The sequence below is a fragment of the Haliaeetus leucocephalus genome, unplaced genomic scaffold, assembly GCF_000737465.1.
Source record: "Haliaeetus leucocephalus isolate CR32 unplaced genomic scaffold, Haliaeetus_leucocephalus-4.0 Scaffold1, whole genome shotgun sequence".
Lineage (NCBI taxonomy): Eukaryota > Metazoa > Chordata > Aves > Accipitriformes > Accipitridae > Haliaeetus > Haliaeetus leucocephalus.
Window position 1 is genome coordinate 24,356,130 of NW_010972437.1, and position 22,137 is coordinate 24,378,266.

Consider the following 22,137-nt stretch of genomic DNA (forward strand, 5'->3'; position numbering starts at 1 on the left):
TGTGGAGGAGGTCGAGGGGAGCTCGGGAGCGTTGGCCCTTGCGTTAGCACTGTCTGGGGCATGGCTACGTGGTTCCCTTCTTCCCCTTCTCTCCCTTCACATCCCCTCTCACATGAAGGTGATCTTTGCCCCTGGGAAGAATAAGAGGTTTGACCCACCTCGGTCTGGCACATGTCCATCATGATGTTACCCTGCACAGGGGTGTTTAGTGCCTATGTTGGGAGCTTCAGGTCTATTGACTGATTGCAGAGCCTTGCCTCCCACCGTGGAAACCCAGGCTGTTTGAAACCTTCGTTTAAATACACGCTATATTGTTTCAGGTGTCCAAAGTTTTATTTTACTTCTCTAGTAAATATCTTTCAGCTCCTAAACGAGAACTTTGGGAAAACTGCTCCCACAATGCAACTTAAAAATCACCCTGCAGAGACCTTACGTTCCTCAGCCTAAATCCAGCCTTCAGTGTGTCTTGAGTTATGAGGCTGTCCAGACCGCTAATAGAGGAGCAGGGGAATTTACACCAAAAGGAATAAACAAGCCAACAATAAAAATAACCATTTATCTCTTCTTCCTCCCCAGTGCCTTACTCCAAAGGTCACTGTGTTCTCCTGTGGAAGCAAAGCTCTGTAATGTGAGTTTAGACACTTTAGGCTAAATCCCAGAGTTCTTACTCACTTTTCCCTAAGTAACTTTGGTGGATTTTTAGTTTGCATTTTTTCCTTGGATAAGGTCTGAAAAATAAGCAGGGGCTCCAGAACAGCACTGTGGGTCAGAGAAAAGCCCAGGTCAGTGGGGCACATGCTGCATGGCTCCCCGCTCAACCTGGGGTGACTCACGCCATAGTGTTAGGAATGAAACAAGCTCCCAGCCTCATATTCTTCCTATTTTGCAGATGAGCCTTGCTTACAATAGCCTCAGGTCAGCGGACTGAAAATACAGGTTACCGGAGGGTACCTCTAGCTCTGTGCAATCTTACATACAGCAAGGGCTGAACAGACAGGTCCCCTCTGTGCAGAAAGCAGCCTGCAGAACCCAGCGGCCAGTTTATGGAAAGCAAACCCTCGCCCAGATCACCACGACACCATGTTTTACCAAGCAGAGGGTCTAACATTGTCTAGAAATAAGTACGGCTGTTTAGGAAGAGCAGGACGAGCACCGCTCCCCAAAAGCTTCCCCTTGCAGAGTTTCCTGTAGAAACCTAACCGCCTTGTAAAGATGGCATCACATGGGACAACTACGGCCTTTCCTCTCATTTCAGTGAGCTTTGGCCCCAAATCTCTCCCTAAGATTATTCTGTAGATAGGATGAAGCATTTTACAGGGTTCGGTTTGGCCCAGAAGTTGTTTGGGATTGCCTGGGTTTTTTGAAAACACAGCTCCTGTGGCTCGGGGTCCCTGGCTGCAGGGACGTTGTGCAGGTTTCCTGCTGCCTTCCCAGGTTCTGCCACAAAAAATAATATCCCTTGCTTCCCTTGCACTTCCAAGTCACGCAGTGTGTTTTGTCAATGTCCACCGTTGTTTAAAGCCCCTCCGGGCTCCTGCTGGGGACATTATTTCTCTCTGACTTACATAGGCAGCGGGGGATTCTTCCTGATTTTAAAGAGGGCTCCCATGGATCGTGAATAACCTGTGACGTTCCTAACACAAGCCTTATCCAGCTGTCTTGTAACACACAGAAGGGCTCACATCTGAAAATCCAACTGGCAGTCTGAGTGATCTGCGGGCATTTTGAAATGCTCTGAATTAGAAAGAGGAGAGTTGGCAGGTCACCCAACTGTGCACAGAGCAGTTTCAAGAGGCTTATTTGAAAATAATGTCTTTCTGAAAGTTTGCTAAACATTTGCTCGTCTTTAGCCCTCAAAGGCCATACCTCAGCTGTTGCAACCCAGGCCAACCCATCTCTTCTTGATTAATACTACATAGCACATAGAAAGACGCCCAGTTTGATGTAAAGACAGCCAAGCGAGGGAGACCAATGTTGCACCTTGCCTAGGACTTGAGCCGATGTTCTCCTGGGCTGTGAGCAAGAGGCAGCTCCCCCGGTCAGGCAAACCTTTCTAGGCTCGTCCTTCCAGATACATTCTCTGTACCCCAGGTGGTATCTTCCCTTCGGGCATCCACCTAGCTTTCTGCTCTCTTACCCCAGGGACATACAGCCATTTCTCCGTGGAGGACAGGCTAAGCTGGCTTGCAGCTGGGCACGCTGAAGCAAGTCGGAGCAGACCAAGCAACTCTCTGCAGAGGCATGCTTGTGGAGCCATGGCATAGGAGACACGCTTTATGCTTATCAGCTGTGTCTGTGCCTCATCGACCACCTCCCCTTTTTCCTTTTCAAATACAGAAGAAGGGAAAAGAGATACCATTACTTAACTCCCTAACAGAATAGTTTATATAAATAGTTTACAGAAGAAGTGGGTGCAGTTTATAGGAAAGATTCATACAAAGAAAGGACCTTCAAGTCCAACAGAGCAAAATGCTTACTGGTACACACACAGGCATATACAGATACATCTCATATCTACCACATGCTGATTAATGAACTAAAAGATGAATTGTAAAATGGGTAAATAAAAAGCTGGAGATTCACTGAGTTAGAATGCTGTGTATGCATTAAAAACTAATTGTTATATTTATCAATAACTATAAAAAATTAGCCTCACCTTAGGGCAGGCATTTTGGCTGCAAAAAGCCTTAATAACAACATCTCTTTCTCTGCCACACTCGAGTACACTGATCGTCATTTTAATGCAATCTGAAGGATTGGGGTAGATCATAGGGCAAGAGTTTGAGGATTTTACTCCTCCTTTTGCCACTGACTGATTGAGTTAACAACCAAGGCAAGTCAGATTTCTGCTACGTTTCACAGTTTCCCATTTGTAAGTGGGATAATATTTCTTACAAGTTTTTGTAAAGCAGTTTGAGATCTTGGGGAGAAAGCAGCTATTTAAATGCCCTATGTTATTATTTTAGGCCCTGATTCAGGAAAACATATATGTTTAAATCCCACTGCTTTAATGGGTCGCAAGCACCTACTTTAGGCTAAGCTCATATTGATGTGGTCTTTCTGAAAAAGCTGCCCTAAAACTTCTAATTATCCCTATTAAAAATATAGCCCATTGAGGCTTACTTGAAAGATAGAGTTAATTTCTAAAAGGAGGGGAGAAAGTAGAGAATTAATGGCAGCTCAACATATTGAAGCGTTACCTTCCGTGTTTTATTCAGATGAAAGAGGCATGCAGGAGTACCCATGCCTTTTTGATTAGATGCATGCAGCAGACATTAGGTCCCCTTCAAAGATCCTTGGGCCGTACGGAGCTGGGAGCAGCTCCGCGTTGTCATCGGAAAAAAAAAAAAAAAAAAAATCGAACTCTTTTTCTCGGAGCCAGGCTTCTTCCCCCGGCTCCCCCCTCCCATATTTGTATATAATTCGAGAGGAGAGTCAGGCTTAGTTTGTTCATAAACTGCAGTTCCTGGGCGGACCCCACACACAGCTGGGCTTTAGCGGCTGGATCCGCCTTCCCAGCAAGCCTAGCTGGGAGCCTTGCAAACTCGGGGCTCCGGGCTTGACAGCAGAAACGCAGGAGACTGGCCGCACCGAGGGAAGATGAATTGGTCAGCGCCGTGAAGCCGGGCTTCTGGTCGCTGGCAGGATCCAGAAAATGGGTTACTGGAGGAGACCGGGTCTGCTTTCCTTACTGCTGCTCTCCTTCTGTGAGTAGAAAAACGTTTCTGGTTAGACAATGTTAAGCAACATACTCCAAGAGGTCGTTTATTTTTCCTTCCTTCAGCAAAATAGCTAATCTTTGATTTCTCCCCTGACAGCAATTAGCCAGAGGATTGGAAATAGCTGAGAGTTTAGCAGAATACACTGCTACAACTCCATCAGCTGCGTATTTCTCTTACGGCGAAGGGCGAGCGATTGCCTTGGTGGAAAGTGCTGTGTGCTCGCTTGGAGCAGCTTGCAGATGTCAGTGTTTACAGCGCAAAAATATATATAGGTCAGCATTACTTGTTGGAAGTTTTTATTTTATTGAAGGAGATTAAAAGCAACTGAAGTGCACCGCTGAACGATCTGGCTTCGACAGTGTCCAGATGTGGTGAAGTTTGCGGCTTAGAACTTTTATCAGCCCCGGTTTATGCGCAGAATTAATCGAACTATTAAAGAAGGAAAGAAGTGGGGAGAGGGGGAGGAGAAGTGTCTTTGCAACAACATCTGGTTATTCAGCAAACCTTTCCAGCACTTACGTAAAGATTTCTTTGTAATAAGTGCCCTGTTTAGGTTTTGATAACACTTCTTCAATACTGTAGATAAAACCCTCCAGCAGCACTTGAAAATGTGCCCATCCATGGTTTAACTTCTCTTGTTTATATCTTGATGATTGCTTCATAACAGGGAATAGATTTGTATATAAGTGAGTGTTATATACACATCTCCTAAGTATGTGTGTGTGTCTTTCTGTATATACAGTGCCTAGGTATGTGTATACATGCATATATCCCTATATAGCGTATATTTATATATTTTCATGAACAATGGCACTTTTTACAGTGAACTCTTTTACAAACACAGACCCATTCCCCTCACTACAGAAATTTCAATGCAACTAAAATTGCTTTTTGCTCAAAGCGATGAAGAAAGAGGATTATAATTCCAGTATTTTTGCATCCAAATGAAATAACTGGGGGCAGGGATCTGTATCTGCATTCATTTTACATGGGTCCCCCTATCTACAGGAATAGGGAATGAAAGAATATGATCGGATGGTAATTTGGGTGTAGGCAAATACAAGCCTTGGTGCAACTGTTGAAGCACAGAAGACTCAGACGGGGGGATTTAGGACATAAGGTCGGGCTAATTTTTCAAAAAGTTGTGGCAATATATAACCTTCATTATTGTAGATAATACCCTAAAGTGTGGTTTGAAATATAGGATGCTCTACTGATAACATCCTGCTAAATTAATCACATTTGGAGCAGAACTGAGGGAATTACTACAAGGTATTATTTAAAGCACAGTCTTGGGTTGTTTCTGGTAAAAAAGAAGACCACTAATTATCCTTCAGAAATACCTAATTTTGGAGTTATTTAACTTATGGTTTCCTTTTTCTGAAAGGCAAGGTTTTAATCTGAAAGAAGCCAAACCAAAACATATCATGATTACTAAGTTCATCTGAAAGGTTACGTGAGTGATATGATGACAAAATTTGCCTCCGTATGGGGAAAAAAAAAATAAGCCAAGGCTTGCTCTCTGTGATTCAGCTCAACAGTGATATATGTTTTCTGGGGCTACATCCACTTCTCTTGCATATAGTGTTAAGACTGACCCTACAGTCATTCTGAGACAGTAAAAGTACCCTGGGAGCCCGCTTTGCATTGACATTAAGAGAGAAGGGAACAGCAAGTTCCCCAAATTGACAGAAAATACACTTTCAGCTGTTCTTCAAGAAACAAATCCCACCGCTTATCCAGCCTCTCTTTAAAGAGTGACAGCACTAGCTTGGTGACAGCAGCAAAGTTGCTCCTCTCAGCACAGAGATTTAAGACTTGCCATACAGAACATGGCCCATACCTGCATCTCAGGTATCCCAGAATAACTCCAGATAAGCATCTTTAGGGACTTACTTTGCTGCTCTCCCTAAGAGTTTACACCGGGGCAGCAGAGACCCCAGTTGGTGCTCCACACTGCCCGTCTCTAACACTTTAATAACAAACATGGTTGAGTGGTCATCAGGCAGCACATCTGACCGCTTTTGTCCATACGTGATGGCAAACTAAGGTCTGTTCCAACCCAAACCATTCTATGAAAAAAGGACTGTAGTCTGACAGACCGCTGAAATTTCAGCTATTGGATTGCCCTAATTCTCCCTGGCCAGCCCTAGCGAGGCTTCAAAATATCTACCCTTAAACTTCTCCCCAGTGGCAGTGGCTGCTGGAGGGCAGCATTTTTACATGGCTTTCTCAGCAGAAGGTGTAGACAGCAGCTGCAGTTGCACCACTGCTAACACAAACCCTCACACGGGAGCAGGGAATCCTTCCAGGGCAGGGAGCTGGCACAGTTCTGGATTTAACTAGCCCAGGACAAAAAAATACAGGGATCGTTCAGGACTGGAAAACCTGTCTTACAGTGGGGGGACTGAAGGCCTTCTTTAGTTTGGCCGGGAGAGAGCTGGGAGGTGAGCTAGTCATCATCCATAACCAGGTCCTGCAGAGATGCTTTCTGGCAGATGGCTTTCTCTTCTATGGGACAGAGCAAAACCAAGATATACATGCTGGAAGCTGAAACCGGGCACTTTTGTGTTAGAGCACAACACGGTAAAGTTGTTCCAGTAGGTAATTACTCAGGCTCAGGATGTGGTGGATTTTTGTTGCTCAAAGCCTTCAAGACTGCAAGACTATCTGCTCAGTAAACTATAACCCATTCAGAAGCTACGGACTTGATATCAGGATTACTGTATTGTGCACATGGAACACCCTGGCCTTAAAGTTAATAATTAGGAGTTTTCCTGCCCTGTTTTGTGTCAGAATCGGGAAAGTCTCCCTCATGCTCTGTCTGTCAAGAATAGGGCTCAGGTCAGGCCATGCAAACATGTTGCTGAGCAAAATCTCGTCTCACGGAGAGGAGAGAAAAGCATCACAACTCTCTGAGCTGTTGAGACAACCTCAAGAACATGAGCTAAGTGTCACTGGTGTGACGACAGCTGTCGGGGCGTGAAGAGCCCCAGGAGCCCAGCAGAGTGCCTTTGGGCATCCAACCTCCAAATGAGGACAAGAAACTCAACATCTGCCAGGGCACGTAGCACTTACCAAGGGAGAGCTGTACCCCATGGGATCTGCTGAAGCTCCAAAGAAAAAGAGGATTTGTGAAACAAGGGAAGGTTGCAGGTCTGCTACCCTGAGTCCAGAGCTCCCAGCTCCTGGGCTTTGGGTCCGCTTCCCCATAACTCGGTCTTCCATTAAAATGCTAGCCCTCTAAAATATCCTGACATTTTTTGCTCTGAGTCTCCTGGGCTCCCTTTGCCACTGTACCTCAAGGCACTTTGACGGCTCTGCAGATAGCGCGTTCGAGGGGGTATCTCTTGGTAGGTGGTGGCTCTTTGAAGCCACATGCTCTTTTCTGCTTGCACAAACCAGCCCCTGTTCCCCCAGTGAGCCTCTTCAGCTAAATATATAGAGAGTATATAATTCATAAATCATGACAGGGAGCTCCAGGGCTGTCAGAAAAACATCTCTGGCTTTTGATCTGCTCAAGAAATCTCTGACCTATCCCAGGCTCCTCAGGCAGCTCACTCAAGAAGTTGGCCTCTTATTTCTAAGGTCACCAGAGCTAAAACCAGTCGTACTGCCACCGAAATGCCAGCCTGCTCCTCAGGCAGGGGAGCTATTGGGATTGCACCCCAACACCAACGCACACACACTTCAGGAGCAAGGAGTGAAAACTGAGCTGGTGAGAGGACGAGGGAAGGAAGAGGATGAAGGAAGAGTCACCCTCTGTTTCACTGGCAAATAAATCCATTTGCAGAAAGGGGCTTTGCAGGTCCAAGGCCGAGCTGTAGGGGCAGAGCAGACCTCTTCTCCCAGACTAGGGAGGTGGGTGCTGCCCAGCTTGGGACACATGGCTGCAGGATTGGTTATGACAATCCTTCTCAAGTAGCATCATATTTTGCTTTGGTGTTGTTTTAAGACAGCCAAAACACCAAGGAAGAAATTATCATCACCCTCAAAACAAACCGAGGGGCTGCAAGGGCCCCACGCTGGCTGGGGGTAGGTAGCTGGGTTGGGAGCAGGCGCAGCATCCCACTGCCTGAAGGAGAAACTTATACATCCTACCACCAGCCTGAATAAGAACAAAGTTGCAACAAATTCTCCAGTTAGGAAATAAAAGGGGAAAGCACAAGAAAAAACCCTGACAGTGCAAAACCTCTGCAGTGTTGCGAGTGGCATGAAACTCAGCAAGGAAAGTGATGCATTATTTCGAATTCACCTTTACACTTCTCCAAACCTGATAATACAGTTTCAGCCCTTGGTGTAAGTTAGACTAACTGAAGGCTAAGAAAGCTGGCAGTGTACGGCTATGTCAGATTTATGAAAGCAGGCATTTCCTCTCCCCTTGCATCTCCAGCTTTTCTCAGACTGGAGACAGGCTGGTCATCATTAAAGCAGCTCAGATCTGTATTTTAGGCAGGGGACTTCTTTGTGGAGGAAAGTCATTTTTGAAGTATAATTCCATGGAACTTGAAATTAAAACACATCATTTTCTAAAAAAAAAAAAAAAAAGCTGATTTTTTTACTGGTGTTTTACTGGTGTTATCACTATTCAATGATGGTCACAAAGACATTTTTTGTGTACTAGTAGTAAAAAAGTTCAGCCAGCTGCAATCATGATACTTGTTACTCCCATTAGAGATGGAGTCCTGAACAGATGTATCCCACATATTCACCGAATATGCAGAAAGCAAACATTGGCATTAAAAACAGGTGACTGGGGGCTTTTATTCTGAGAAAGTATTCAACTCTACTGCCTGTCCTCCACAGCTTTATATTGTTCCACGTTCTGCTCTGTCGAGTTTATTTCCTCGGGACATTATTTTCCTCTCCCCTTAGTGATAACTCTTTGCAATAACATTTGCTTTCAGCCAGGCTCCACAGTGTTGCAACTTGCCATAAACTAATGAACTCTCCCATAGATTGTCATGTTTTCAAGGAAGCGCAACATCTGATCTTTTTATTAAAAAAAAACAGTCCCACCAAGGAGACAAAATCAGCAGCTCCCACACACTTTGCTCTTTCCAGATCCAGTGTTTAGCGCTGTGTGCCAAGTGAAAGCCTTGCGCTGGAAGGGGCCTCCACGTAGAGGGGAGATAACACCACTGATGGCTGCCTGCCTTATCAAACCTGTGGATTACAGCTACATTATCTCCGTGCTGGACCCCAACTGTGGGATAACATTTCCTTAGGGATCTTCAGGGGGAAATGAAGGGGTGGCTGAAAGCTGTCTTGGCCCTGCTCGCATGCACATCCCTGAATTCAGAGATGACCATTGTGATCCCGGCTCTGGAAAGGATCTGTAACATCCATCAGAGTCATATTTCTCGTTTGTCAGTTGGTTCATCTTTTTGTTACAGCCCATGTAGGGCTGAAACTCTCCTGCCAGCTGCTGGTAGCTATCAAGGTTTTAGGAGAAGTGGGAGAGCCTGCTTATCGTGCAATCCCCTCTGCAGCCCATGCTCCCACCAATTATGCTGCTCTAGGACTTACCCTTTCATGGAGCTGTTCCATTGCAGTGTTTTGCTTCCCATTGATAAGCCAGGAACACGCCTGACAAATGACAGCTGATTTATACTATAGCAAATGCATCTTGGCGTTGGGGCAATTAATGTATCCAGCTGTACACTGCAGGATGGAGGGCTATTGCCCACGTGGATTCTAGCAGCTCTGAGGATATATCTCAACCCAAGGGTTACCCTTGACTAGACAGGATTATTTACATCTGGATTCAAGATTAAAATAAACTAAAAGAAAAAAAAAAAAGATGTTTTCAACATTTCCGGTGTGTGATTTGCTGTAATGAGGAGCTGATGCGCAGCTCCAGCGGTGGCAGCTGCTGGGTATCACTTTGCAGAGTCCTGCCTACCAGCTCAACCCACGACTTGGCCACGACTCTCAAAGAAGCGGTTGAAGCAGCATCATACCGGACATGCTCCCTGCAGCAAGACCTCTCACCTTGCCACGCTGCGGGTGGAGACGTTCCCTTTAGCTCCATGTTGTTTACTTTCTGCTGGGTCCAAAACTCCAGCTCTTCTGGGTGAGCAGAGGTCCAAAGAAAACCATCCTCAGCAGCTTCCACCATGGCTCCAGAGTCAGCACTGATGAGGCCTGAAGGCATCTGAAGGAAACGTCTGCCTACCTTCACTCAGCCTGCAAAGAGCTGTTGTCCTCCCCTTGCAGCATATGATGCCCATGCCTGGGAGCCAGAGAGTCCATGCACCAGGGACCATCACACCCTAATACATGCCCTGCATGCAAAGCAGTGCTGATGAGCTTGTCCCAGCAATTAGAACCAGCGCAAGCATGGCATTCTGCAACAGGGCTGGCTTATTGTCCTGGTCTGGGGTCCGGGCACGGCTGAGCCCTGAAGAAATCACCTGAGGTGACACCGACTGATGACATCCGATCATTGATAAGGCATCTTCTTGCCCCAATATCTGAGCATCTCCTAATCTTTTCAGTTCCCCCAACACCCTCGTGAGGGTAGTCCCTCTGGGAACAACACACTTTTTTTATATCTTTGATTCTGGGAGGCTCAGAGACGTCTGCTGAAGTTCCTGGCCTGCTGGTTGTTACACCACTAAGAGGGGCCTTTTCCTTAGATCAACAATGCAAAACCCTGAGATTTTGATACTGATCCCTTCTCACTTCAGCCATCCCAAACCAGAAAGCTTGGCTGTGTCCTGCATCGCCTTGGGGCACCATGCACCCCATCAGAAAGGCGATACTGCCAAAGTGAATTCATACCGTGCCTGGCACTGGAAATCCAGAGAAGAATTTCTTCTCTTTTCCTGCAAAATCAGGAACTCAGACCCCTTCCCAGGAATGGTTCTTGGGAGTGCCCTGACTACAAACGCTTCTGGCGTCTTTACAATTAATACTGGTATAGATATTTCTTTAAAAAGATCCATTGCTCTTTTCAGGGGGATCGTTTAATAAAATGCCACCCGTGCAGAATGAATGCCTGTGTCCCCTGACAAGTGTTTGACAGAGCAGGTCGCCAGTCAATGCAGCTGGGACACGATGAGGAACATCTGTCTGATGTTACTTGATAAAACTGCCGGCTTGGGAGACTCTAAACACCAGCATCCAGCATGGAAGAAACTGAATCAGCTGCTGTCTTGCTGCGTAAAGCATTTTTTCCAAGCTAGGTCTATCCCAAAATTAGCCCCAACCAGTCCACGATAGCAAACAAGACCCTTCTTCTTACAATGGGAAGTGACACACAGAGCCATAAGCAACGAGCAGTTGAATGAATCATCCTTCTTCAAATAGACCCAGGGTACAAGCGTCCACAGAAATAAGACCAATGGATCCCCTGGGAGCTCAGTTCCTGCCATGTCTTTAATATGTCAGAAGGCACTCAGCGGTAGAAAATGGTCGCAGACATTCCCGCCAGAGGCAGAGGCTATTTTCTTGGGGGTGAAAACTCCTTAGCACACATTTACTCTGGTTTTGTATATTTGCCCTGCGCTCACCTGTTTGTAGAATAGCGTCACAAGCGGCCAAGCTTTTCTTTCACCCTTGCCAGGGCTATTACCTCTGCAACAGGCTGCGGCTTGGGAGGCAGCTCTTGGGCAGAAGTATTGCTCAGTGATAGTCAGACCGTAGCATGTTTCAGCAGGTATCCTGGGGCAGGACGCTGAGTTGGAAAGGCAATGCGCTCCTGCAAAATGATGAGATCTCGGAGTGGGAGATGGTGAACAGAGAACATTCCCCTCTTTGGCTGTTCCTCCATGCTGGAGGAGCAGCTTTGCCCCCCGCACCTCGTCCTCTCCAGCTGCCGAGGTTCCCTGGAGCTGTGCTGCAGCTCTGCCCAAGGGCTGGGACCTGCGGGAACCCTCTCCTTCTCCTGCAAGAGGGATCTCTTGAGAGGCATCACACAGACATGCAAGCTCCTGTTACTTTCACGTGCGGAGAAAAAACACTTCAGGCCCTGTCAACGGGACTCTTGGTTCCATTCCTGCAAAAATTCTTTTCCAAAAACCTGCTCCCTCTGCCCTCCTGCCATAGCTCTCTTCTGCTTTAGAAGAATGGAAAATATTTGAGTTGAATTCAACCCCATTGGGCAGTGCTTTTGGGGAGGTTACAACACAAGCTCCTTAAAAGATTTTTTTTTAAGACATCAAGAAATGAAAGACAAGAACACACCATCTATTTATATGCTAAATGTGGGACACTAGGAGAAGTGAGAAAGTTTTTAGTGTCTGTAATCCAGGCTAGCCTCAAGTTCAAGTCCCTCTGACAGCATAAATTACTTAATTACTGTTCGATCCGGCCTAAATGAGGGCAAAACTCAACTCTATGTAATAATTTTAGCAGACATAAAGAACGAGCAGTGCTGGAACGACTTGATGACAGCACATTGATGGAGAGTTAACAGCACATCTCTGCCCCGGCAGCTCATCGCACAGTCCCTTGCAAGCCCCGCTTCTCCTTGGGAATCAGAATAATACAAACACAGAAAAATACAAACTAGTCAATCACAAAAATTCCACCTGAGAGATGAAGAGCAGCTCCAGTCTAACATCTCTTTGTGGGCTCATCAAAGCCCTTCTAGCAGATGGTAAATCGAACGTGTGTGCCAGGAATTTCAAACACTCCTCAGGAAGTTCATCTAAATCATCAGTAAACCATTTGCACTTAAAACAGAGCAAATCCTGTTGCCCAAATGTGACCCAGATAATGTTTCTGACATGTTTACCTATTTGGACGATATCTTTAAATTTCAATTCCATCTATTCACGGAGATCCAGGATTCCTGCAGAGCCTGAAAAATATACACAAAACTGAATTCCAGAGTATAATATGATGATAATAGTAAAAAAAAACCCTGCTGTGCAGTCGTTTTACTTGAATTGCAGTAGTTAAGACAGAGCAATGTCTGCAACCAACTTGCAGCTCACTTGCTTTTGCTGTTAGGTTCATTGCTGCTGCTTTTTCTATGTAGAGAGGGGGACTCATCTCTGCTGCATCTTCCTGAGAATGAGATGCAGAAGCTGCAGTTAAATAGGATATAGGATAGACTGTTGGTAGCTCTGGAGAAACAAGAGCAACAGCATTGTGGAGTTGGTCGACTCTTACCTTCTGCTGTTCAGCTCCCAGACCTGCAAGTGCTGTTAAATCCTCAGCAATTTCTTCAATGAGCTGGGACAAGATGAGCTCAAACCACCCGTGCGTGCCCAGGCTGTGACTCCTTCTCCCAAGCAGCGTGGGAGGCGGGAAGAAGGGACTCATTTTTAAGACCAGGATTTAGTCAAAACCAGACCACTGCAAAGCGCTCTTCACAGGGCTGAAATGTCAGAGCCCTCTGAAAACATGGCATGCGAATCCCAAATCATCAGAAGGCACTTTTCACAGGGGATGTGCTAGCTTAGCCCTCTGCAAACCTCACTGGCAGCCTATGCACTCCATGCCGAGCATATGCTAATGCATTGCTTTACCCTGCAAAGCCCCAGATAAGCAGAGGCGCTGGCAGAGCTGCTAAAATTGCTTATGAACATTGTACTCAGCGGTTTTTCCCCCTCCCCAGACCCTGAATAAATTGCTCTGCTTTCCGTCCGATGAAGAGAAATGGCACGTTCCCCTCGCGCGCCGTCTGGGCTGGTGGGAGTTGCTGTGGTGGTGGGGTCATGGTGTGATGCTGGTGGAGGCAACCACACGGGACTGGGTGTATATACGGTTTTGACTTGGGCTGACCCCCGGCTGTGGGTTTTTTTCCCCTCCCAGACCCCAGACTTGTTGTTCAGGCTGTGCTGCTGGCTTGTGTTGCTCTCTCAGGGCTTTTCCAATCCCACACGTGGGTAGGAAGGACAGCAAAAGATACGAAAGAGAAAGGAATGGGGGTAGCAAGTGCAATGGAAGGGACTTGTTGCCAGCCAAGATCTTGTGTGGTACTTTCAGACACAGGTTGGCCACGAGCCTTGGTTTCCATCATATCTCCTCACATTTGACTTTCATAGCCCAGTACTTAACCAGCAGCTGCCAAATGCCTAATGGGATAAGTACAGTTATTACCAGGCAAACTCACAACTGCTTTTGTCTGCCAGGGCAGTTTTTGCCTGGCATGGTAACAGCTCTGGAGGTACCAGCCGTAATTACACAGCAACCCGCAACAGCCAGCACACACTTGGCACTTAGGGAGTGAAAAAACCCTGTGTTAAGCTGCTGTCCTGTGTGACTTGAGGGACTCCTGAGCTAACCTTCAACCTCCCTCAGTCCATCTTTTCAATGAAAATGTGGGTGCATCCCTGCTCATCTCCCGAGGGGATACGTGAGCCTCCAGAACAGCAGACAAAACCCAAACTTGTGGGTTCCCTCCTGGTTTTAGGTCAACTTTGCTCATCTAGTGAGTCGGCACAAGGCTGGGTGCAGTGGTGACACCCACGCGGAGCTGTGAACTTGCCCACCAGCATTGCCTTCTGTCCTGTCCTGTCCTGCCCCTTTACAACCCGTCGTCTGCCCCTGGGATCACAGCGTGGTGCCACCTTTGTGTTCAAATTGCAGCCTGGCAAGTGGCAAATGCTGTTACATGATCCATCAGCCCAGCCAGGACTAACTCAGCAGTTCAGCTTAACTTGGACTTAGCTACTTGCCCGGATGAAGCAGGTGCTTGGGTGCCTTAGGGGCTCCCTGCAAAATAATGCAAATAACATGCAAACGGGCATCCTCCAGTCACTGGCTTTACTGATGTTTCAGTGAAGGTTAAGTGCATCGGCGAAATGGATTCAGAAATACAACATTTTCATTTTCAAAGACACTGAGAAAAACAAACAAAATGGCACAGGGTCACTAGGTCTGTGTTCCATCCATTCCGTGTTCCTCCATCCTCAGCTCAACGTCTCAGGGTGCAAACTGATGTTAATGGGAAGGACGCTGTCCGTAACACCAGAAAGAAGAGTGCTCCTGGAAGAGCTTGAGTCCAGAGTCTAATGGGGGTATAGTTTTTGCCTCACCTGGTACTTACAGTCCTTCTAAAGCTGAGCAAGGGCAGAACATCCTCCCCATCGTGCTGTTTTGGGTCCTGCTGGGCTTCGGGACCCCAGCACTGCAGGGCTGGCTTGCTTTGTTTTTCAAACTTTAATGCCAAACTTTCTTTGGCGAGTAATTTTCACGTTTGAAGGAGTTTGTCCAGCTAAAAGACAAACAATATGCAAGCGTAACACGTTTCAAGGAGCAGCAGAAATCCACAAAGATGCTTAAAAATAATTAAGTAAAATAAACTTTATCTTAATAATTTCATGTAGGGAGTAAAGACAGAGGATTTTCTTGTAACACCCTGTCATGTACAACATGCAATTGTTCCATAACTCTTCTCTAACGGGTTGCATGAGAGCTTGGATGCAAAGTAGCCGTGTGGAGATGGGGAAGATCCTCCAGGAATTGCTTTGCATGTGGAAATGAATTTCAGCTCAGCCACTTCAGAACATTTTTTTTTGTTTACTTTCCACTGACATGAAATCAGCCGCGATTGCGTCGCATGCGGGATTGGTTAGCCGGTTACATAATGCTTAATAAATCCAAGAGAAATAATATAAAACACATCACCCATTCTGGGAAGAGTAACAGTATCTCAGCCGGTGTCACTAACCCGCCCAGGCCAGGCATCGGCGAAGCATCTGAACTGATGCTGGGGGGATGCAGGGTTGTGCCGCTGCATGACAGATGCAATTAGGAGAAATGCTTGTGGCACGTTTAGAAGCCTTGAAGACAGACAGATTGCCCGGGCAGACCATGTGTAATGGTAAGGCTATATCAAAAAGCAGAGCTCCCGCTCCCGCAGGGAGGGCAGCTCACCCTGTCCCGCAGGGCAACGCAGGCACGTGCTTACGCGCCCAGCTCCAGCTGTATCTGCTGCTTGTGTAAGGTATTACTTCACCCTATTAATTTTCCTCTGAGTACTTCATAAAATCATAACGGCCCTGTAAACAGAAAGAGCAAGATTTGGTGATTAAGTTATTTACCGCAGACTATTTCCACAGTGGTGCTGTGGAGGAGAGAGGACATTTCGTTGAGATGTCAGCACTGGTGGTCCCCAGGGGAGCGAGAAGGAAGGGAGACAACCCAGGATGGGGCTGCCAGGCTAAACAAAAAGCAGTGGTGCTGACTCGCACCCAAAAAAATGGGGTGTGCAGGAAGACGGCAGGTACCTCTGGCTCTGCAGTGCCAGTGCCCCAGCTCTCCCGGGAAAGCTGTCCAAGCCGTGGGTGCGTGGCCCCAGGCACACTCCACTGCCTTGCACTGACCAGCTCTTCTCCTCCTTTCCCACATTTCCCTGCCTGCTCCGCTCCCCTGCTTTGCTTTTACTCCCAGGGGAGATCTGCTGCCGCCTTCACCCACGCTGCGGTTAAATACCAACAGAGGAAAAGCTAGGGACGAAGGGGTTAATTACTACAGGCTCAGCACGAGCCAAGTCTGTAAGTGACTCCCTATTGCTATTTCGAAAAGAGGCTGCCTGGAAAGGGAAAGGAAAAAAAAAAAAAAAGAGAAAGGTTTACTTTACAACCATCATTATTTCATCTGCAGAGTTTATACAATGGAAAATAAAAGCCAGGGTACGCGAAGTCAAATCATTTCTGTTTCATTAATGGTATGGAAATCGTTTTGTTTTTATAGGGGAAAAACGAATGTGAACTTGATGTGTGTGTGTGCGCGCGCGCGCGCATGCAACTCCCTTCATTGCAAAGGGCAGAGCAGTGAAATCCAGAAATAAAAAATGACTCAGAGGCCGTAGGATCTATGAGTCAGTTGAGCTGTTGTTGTTTTTAAACACAAGCGAGAGCACAATATGGCAGATAATTGCCCGTGCAGCCCTTCCATCGCAGGCGTCCCCGCCGGCCCCGCCGTCCTGCGGCAGCGGGCCCGCTCCCTGCCAGCCCGCCCGGGCGGTGGGCATGGACACCGGCCGGACCCTGCACCAGCACCCAGACCTCAGGGACCCAAAGAAGGGCCCAGAGGGGTGGAGCACGGGTGGTCCCAGCAGGAGCAGCTTTGGGGGACAGCAAGTGACATCTGGGGCAGGAAACTTGACATCTCCTGGAGGGGAAGCCTCTTGCTGCGGGCGCAGGAGAAGGGTCCCTGGCACTGCCTGATTTCAGTGCCTTGGGCGTGAGCAGGGCGGGCTGTCGCGGTGGATGGAGGAGACAAGCGGCTCCGAGGGCAAATGGAGGAGTGTGGGCTCAGGCGCTCTCCCCCTGTCCTCGCCTGCAGGCACAGACATCAACCGACTGAAATCAAAGAGAAACCGCTCCGGCCAAATCCGCCCCACCGAGTGCGGGGCATCACCTCGCTGGTCCCGGTGCTCCAGCTCACCCGGCCGGTGCTGGCTTTGTTGGGGCGTGACCCCGGGGTACCTCTGTATGAAGCATCCCAGTGCTCCAAAAGCAGAGTCATTGCACTGACCTGTAGATAACTTGCAAAAGGTACCCAAGAAATACCAGAGATTACCAAAGCAGAAGGACAGACAATATTCTGCAGAGCTCGTCTCTCCCCAGGGTGAAGTTAGATCATGATGTAATTTAAGCATCTGAAAGAGATTGGAGAAGTCTGCTGGTACGATCCATACCCAATTTACTTTGTAATGGGACTAAGCAGTATTTGCTAAACACTTAATTTAAAGGGATATTTTCACAAAGGAAAAATAAGTGGTGGAATAAGTCAGTTACCAGCCTGTTTGAAGAAGGTCCAAGGAAACCAGAAATGTATACTGCATGTCTTTCTGGCACTGGGAAGCGCTGATGTCTAATGCAATCAAAATCAGCCCTTTTTTATTCACCAGGAAACATTACTGGCTCATTCCTTGCTCCATACTGTACTCTGCCAAGTACCGTATTTATTATGCAGGATGATGTGGGACCACATACCTGAGGGCACAGCCTGGTCCTCTGAACTGAATGCAGCCTGGGCGCTGCTGGGTTTCCTGGGGGAGCCGGGGGCTTGTGTCTTGCAGGGGTGAAAAGACGATAATAAGTTTTTTCAGCTCCGTTTGGTCTGCTCTACCTCTCCTACAAAGATGAAGATACAGTGTTTGTAAAACACATGGATGGAGAAGAGCGGCCCAATATTAAAAACCTCTTTGGTTCAGCAGCTGAAAGTAGCATCAGATCCCACCACTGGAGAACAGAACTGTGCTGGAGGAAGCCAAGCTGCACCCGAAATAAAAGTACACACCAGTTCTGGGGAGATCCTGCAGCACTGTGGGATGCCGCAGTGAGACCAGGTGCTTTACACCAGATCAGATGTAGATCAAGCTGGAGGTGACTGCGGGAAATCTGGGATCTCTGTTACACAGGTCATGCTGGACAATTGCGATGGGGACTTCTGACCCTGCATAGGATCTCCTGGAAATCAGGGACATAGGAATGACCCTGACGTAGCCCATTCGTGGCAGTGGTGGTTGCTTCATGGAGGAGGCAGCTCGGGAGTAACCTGCCAATGGAGAACACCAAAGCCCTGGTGTTCTCACATGGGTCAGCAAGAAAACAGAGCCCATCAGCCCTGCTGTTGTTTTAATCTTAGAAAGAAGTACTGTATATAATAGGGAAGGAATTTGTTGTTCTCATAATAATTTTATGAGAGGCTCTGTTATTGTGTAGTCATGTCATTAGCCATGGATGAAAGCCCAAGGCAAAGACTAATCCTAAACTCGGCGGTGGACGAAGGACTTGCTGATGAGCCGGGGCTCACCCAGGTGGGAAAGGAGGTCTTGGCGCAGGTTGAGTTTCCATCAGGGCACCTACCTGGGGGTTTCCAGGAGCAACGTGGCTGCAGGGGTTTGATAGAGGTGCTCCCCTATCCTGCACTTAAGTGTGCTGCTGATTAGAGAAAGCCGTGGAGCATGGCAGCTAATCTCCCGGGCCTCAGTCTCTCTGAGTGCAAAGCCTGGGGATTACAGGTTGACTGACCTGCGTGGAAAAGATGATGTAAAGAGCTCCCGGAGCCGCTGCAGGAATGGCAAGCTGAGAAACCCTCTGCAACTGCTGAGTTAACATCAGCCCCATCCCAGGGTGCTTATAGATACACAGAAAAGAGGCGGTAGACCTCACTATAAAGCATTTATGACCTAAAAATGGTCAATTTTTCTTTGTCCTTGGAAAATAAAAGCAATTTAAGGGCAATTTGCTACTGAAAGATGGAGCATAATCTGAAGGTCCTATAATGGATGTCCCGTGTGGCAGAGGCCTGGTCCCTTTCCACCTCAGAGGGGGAGAGCTGGGGGGAGCAAAAGTGCCTTAATACCTCACACCAAGCACCTTTCCTTAAGCCCATCTGGTGTTTAGTTGTCACAAAACAGCATGCCAGAGAGAATATTTGAGAACTAAAACTGCTTATTCTGCCCCACAGTCAAAATGCATTGCCTGCACGTGCCATCGCTTTGGCTACGAAGGGCTTTCTCCTTCCCTGTAACGAATGCACCGTGCCTCCACCTCCGTGCACCCCAGGCTTGCTCCTTAGTGATTTACCCTCTTTGAGGACTGCAGCGTGCAGAAAGCTGGAGCCAAAGTTGGGTGGTGGATGACCTACCTGCTCTCTGGGGCTGCATTGGTAGAGACGAGCTAATAAAAACCCTGTTTATCCCGCTGGGTTCTTACAGTTGCAGTCACCATTGGCAGCTGAGCACCTGGCAAGCGAGGAAAAAGCTCATCTGTTGGGAGCTGACTGCTTCCGTGGCTGCAGTGATGGGACCGGTATAAAATTCTCTTGGAGAGCTGTTTTAGATGACTCTTTTAGGGGGGAAGCAGATGGGTTATTGACTATGGCAGTGGTGCTTCCGTGGGCCTTGCAGATGGCCGAGCGGAGAGTGTGGATGCCTGTGGGCAATGAGAGGCTGGAAGGCTGCTCCCATACGCATGAAAAAACATCTCAGTGTCCTTGGGTGGTGGTATCAACCCTGCTGCTCTTGCAGGAGAGACTCGGGTACTTTTGGCATAGTTGTTTCCTTTATTCCTCTACTTGAAAATCATCTCATATTCTCTCAGTAACCTCTCTGGGGTCCCAGTTACAGATACTGGAAGGCTTGATCCTGCTCTCGTGCACAAGAGAACAAGCTTTCCTATTGATAGGAAGCCAAGCTCACTGTGAGCCCACCTATCGGTGACTTCAAACCATCTTTCCAACTGTCGTTCCACAATAACTTTGACTAACTGTACTATTTATTGGCTCACATCACATCCTTATGGCTTCAATTTATTTTTGGAAACTCAATCCACATTTAATTAGTTTATAGTTTGTTCCAAGTTTTGCTTATCCAGCTTTTTTTTTTGTCTTTTTTTTTTTTTTTTTTGAAGTTTGTATTTTGATGTTTAGCATTTGCCTTGGCAACATCTGGAACCCCTTTATGGAAGTGTATTGTTACTTTTACTGCTCGTGCAGCTTTATTAAATCATCCGAGTATTAATATTGAAAGTGTTCATCTGGGTCTAATCAGGGCCAAGATGAGTGATGTGGCAGTTAAATTGTACCTACGAGCTAATGGTTCAAGGACACAAAGTCCTGAAGAAACTTGCAGTGAGCTTTGTGCTCTTCTTTTTAGCTTCCTAGGAGAAAAAGGGGGGTGGGGGGAAGAGATATTCCTGCTCTGACCTTTCTTGCAGAGCAGATAACAGAATCACAGCCTGAGCTAGTTTAGAACAATTTGTCTCCAAAGACTTTTGCCGGGTTACCGCTATATTTCTGGATCTCATTTCCATATTTAACTCTTTCATCTGCCCTGACTTCTCTGCTCTGCAGTGCAAATGACTGCCAAGTCAAGATCCCCACCACATGCACCAGTACAAAACTGCCGGGACTGACGTTTGGCTCTGAGACCTCAAGCAAACCCTTGATATAATTAAGTAAATAACATACCCGGTGGGTATAAATACATAAATAACAAACCCCATCACTCTTCTGCATCAGTGACATCTGCAACCTGGACTTGTCCATTTGCTTCTCCTCTGCAGGGCCTCCAAATATCCCTGGGATGATGGAGCTGAGCCCACGGTCCTGCACAAGCGTGCTGCGAGCACAGCATGAGCCAGGGCATGGATGGGTTTAGCTGAAAGGGTGAAAGAAGAAACGTGGCAGCGACACCACCAGAGCACAGCCCTGGGTGTGGTAGGGCTGGGTTTTGGGGAGAGAAATCAATTTACCTTCAATTCTCTGTTCCCACGTAATAACACCGACAGAGTTTGTAGAGCGTGGTGGCTGTCGCTGCAGCTCGAGAGCCCCATGCAAACGCTGGGCTTAACTTCTGATCCACCTCCAAGACTCTCATCCTCGAGAGGAGTTTTGCCTGGGATCCTGAGAGTCCTGCCCTGGCAGAGCGAGGCAGGGAGGCGAGGGTAGCTTGCGCTGGCTGCAGGTGCTTCAAATCCCAGCTGAAGTCATGATTTTGGTAGCTAACCCTTGGATGGATGTGGGGTGTTGGGTCTGTTGAGGTCACCCATAAAATCCCCGGGTGCCTTGGCAGGGCCAGAGCATCCCCATAGACGGGGGCGATGCTGAGCGAGAGGTTGTGGGCAGCATCCTCACCCGCTCTGCTCCCGGCTGCCCCACCGCCTTCCACGACACGATCCCTGCTGAGCCACACTTTAAACCTTGCATGGGTCATTTAAACCAAAATTTCCTCCTTCCAGCCTTCAGATGCAACAGGCTTTTCTTCTGCAGCCAGGTTTCCCCTCCGCTGTTAACCTTGGCCCTACGTACGAGGCCACGGGAGCTTGTAAATGGTTTATTTCTGTGTGGGAGCCTTCCAGCAGCTCTTTTACGGCTGTCGCATGGAGGGGGGTCTGGCCAGCGAGGGAAGCGGACCAGGCACGTGAGTTGCTGTCAGAGCAGACTGCACGTCCTGGATTCAGGAAGCAGAGATGTTAAAAATCCCTTTTTGCTTTTGGGGCAGTATATGTGTTAAAAAGGAAAGGGACCGTATGGTCGGTCGTTGGCCACGGGCAGGTTGGAGATGTGACTACCAAGAATGCGGGAGGTCCTGCAGGTTGCCCACAGACCCAGGGCAACCCATGCTTCTCTATCAGCAGGGCCTTGCTTGCAGGGGCTGAGGCTTCGCAAGCCACAGGCAGGGATTTTGCAATATGTTTCTCTTTTGAATTCACGGCTGGTGATGGAAAACCCCTGTGATGGCTGTTGCAGCACAGTGAGCCACGACTGCCCTTCTCGTAAGTGCTGGGAGCACCCAGCGCTGCAGGGCGGCTCGGGGAAGCAGCAGACGGAGAAGCACAGATGGCCCAAACCTTCAAAAAATTAGCTGCTGTAGTTCAGGTTCCTACCTGAACGCACTGGAGTGTATTTATTTAAGTAAAAATTTATAAATATGTATTTCTACATAAGCCACTTAGTGGCTTCTTTTTTTGGGGGGGGGGGGGGGGGGCTTTTAGCCAAC

The 22,137-nt window shown here is 47.7% G+C and overlaps 1 protein-coding gene across 1 annotated transcript in view; it reads left to right on the top strand.

The window, feature by feature from the left end:
- Window positions 1–18,369: 18,369 nt before the first annotated feature.
- Window positions 18,370–22,137, top strand: part of LOC104833361 (TGF-beta receptor type-2-like) — a 19,057-nt gene continuing 15,289 nt past the window's right edge. Inside the window, exons 1-2 of the mRNA XM_010569974.1 lie at window positions 18,370–18,450; window positions 20,067–20,128. Coding sequence (XP_010568276.1) covers window positions 18,370–18,450; window positions 20,067–20,128 — 143 coding nt within the window. The remainder of the gene's footprint in view (window positions 18,451–20,066; window positions 20,129–22,137) is intronic.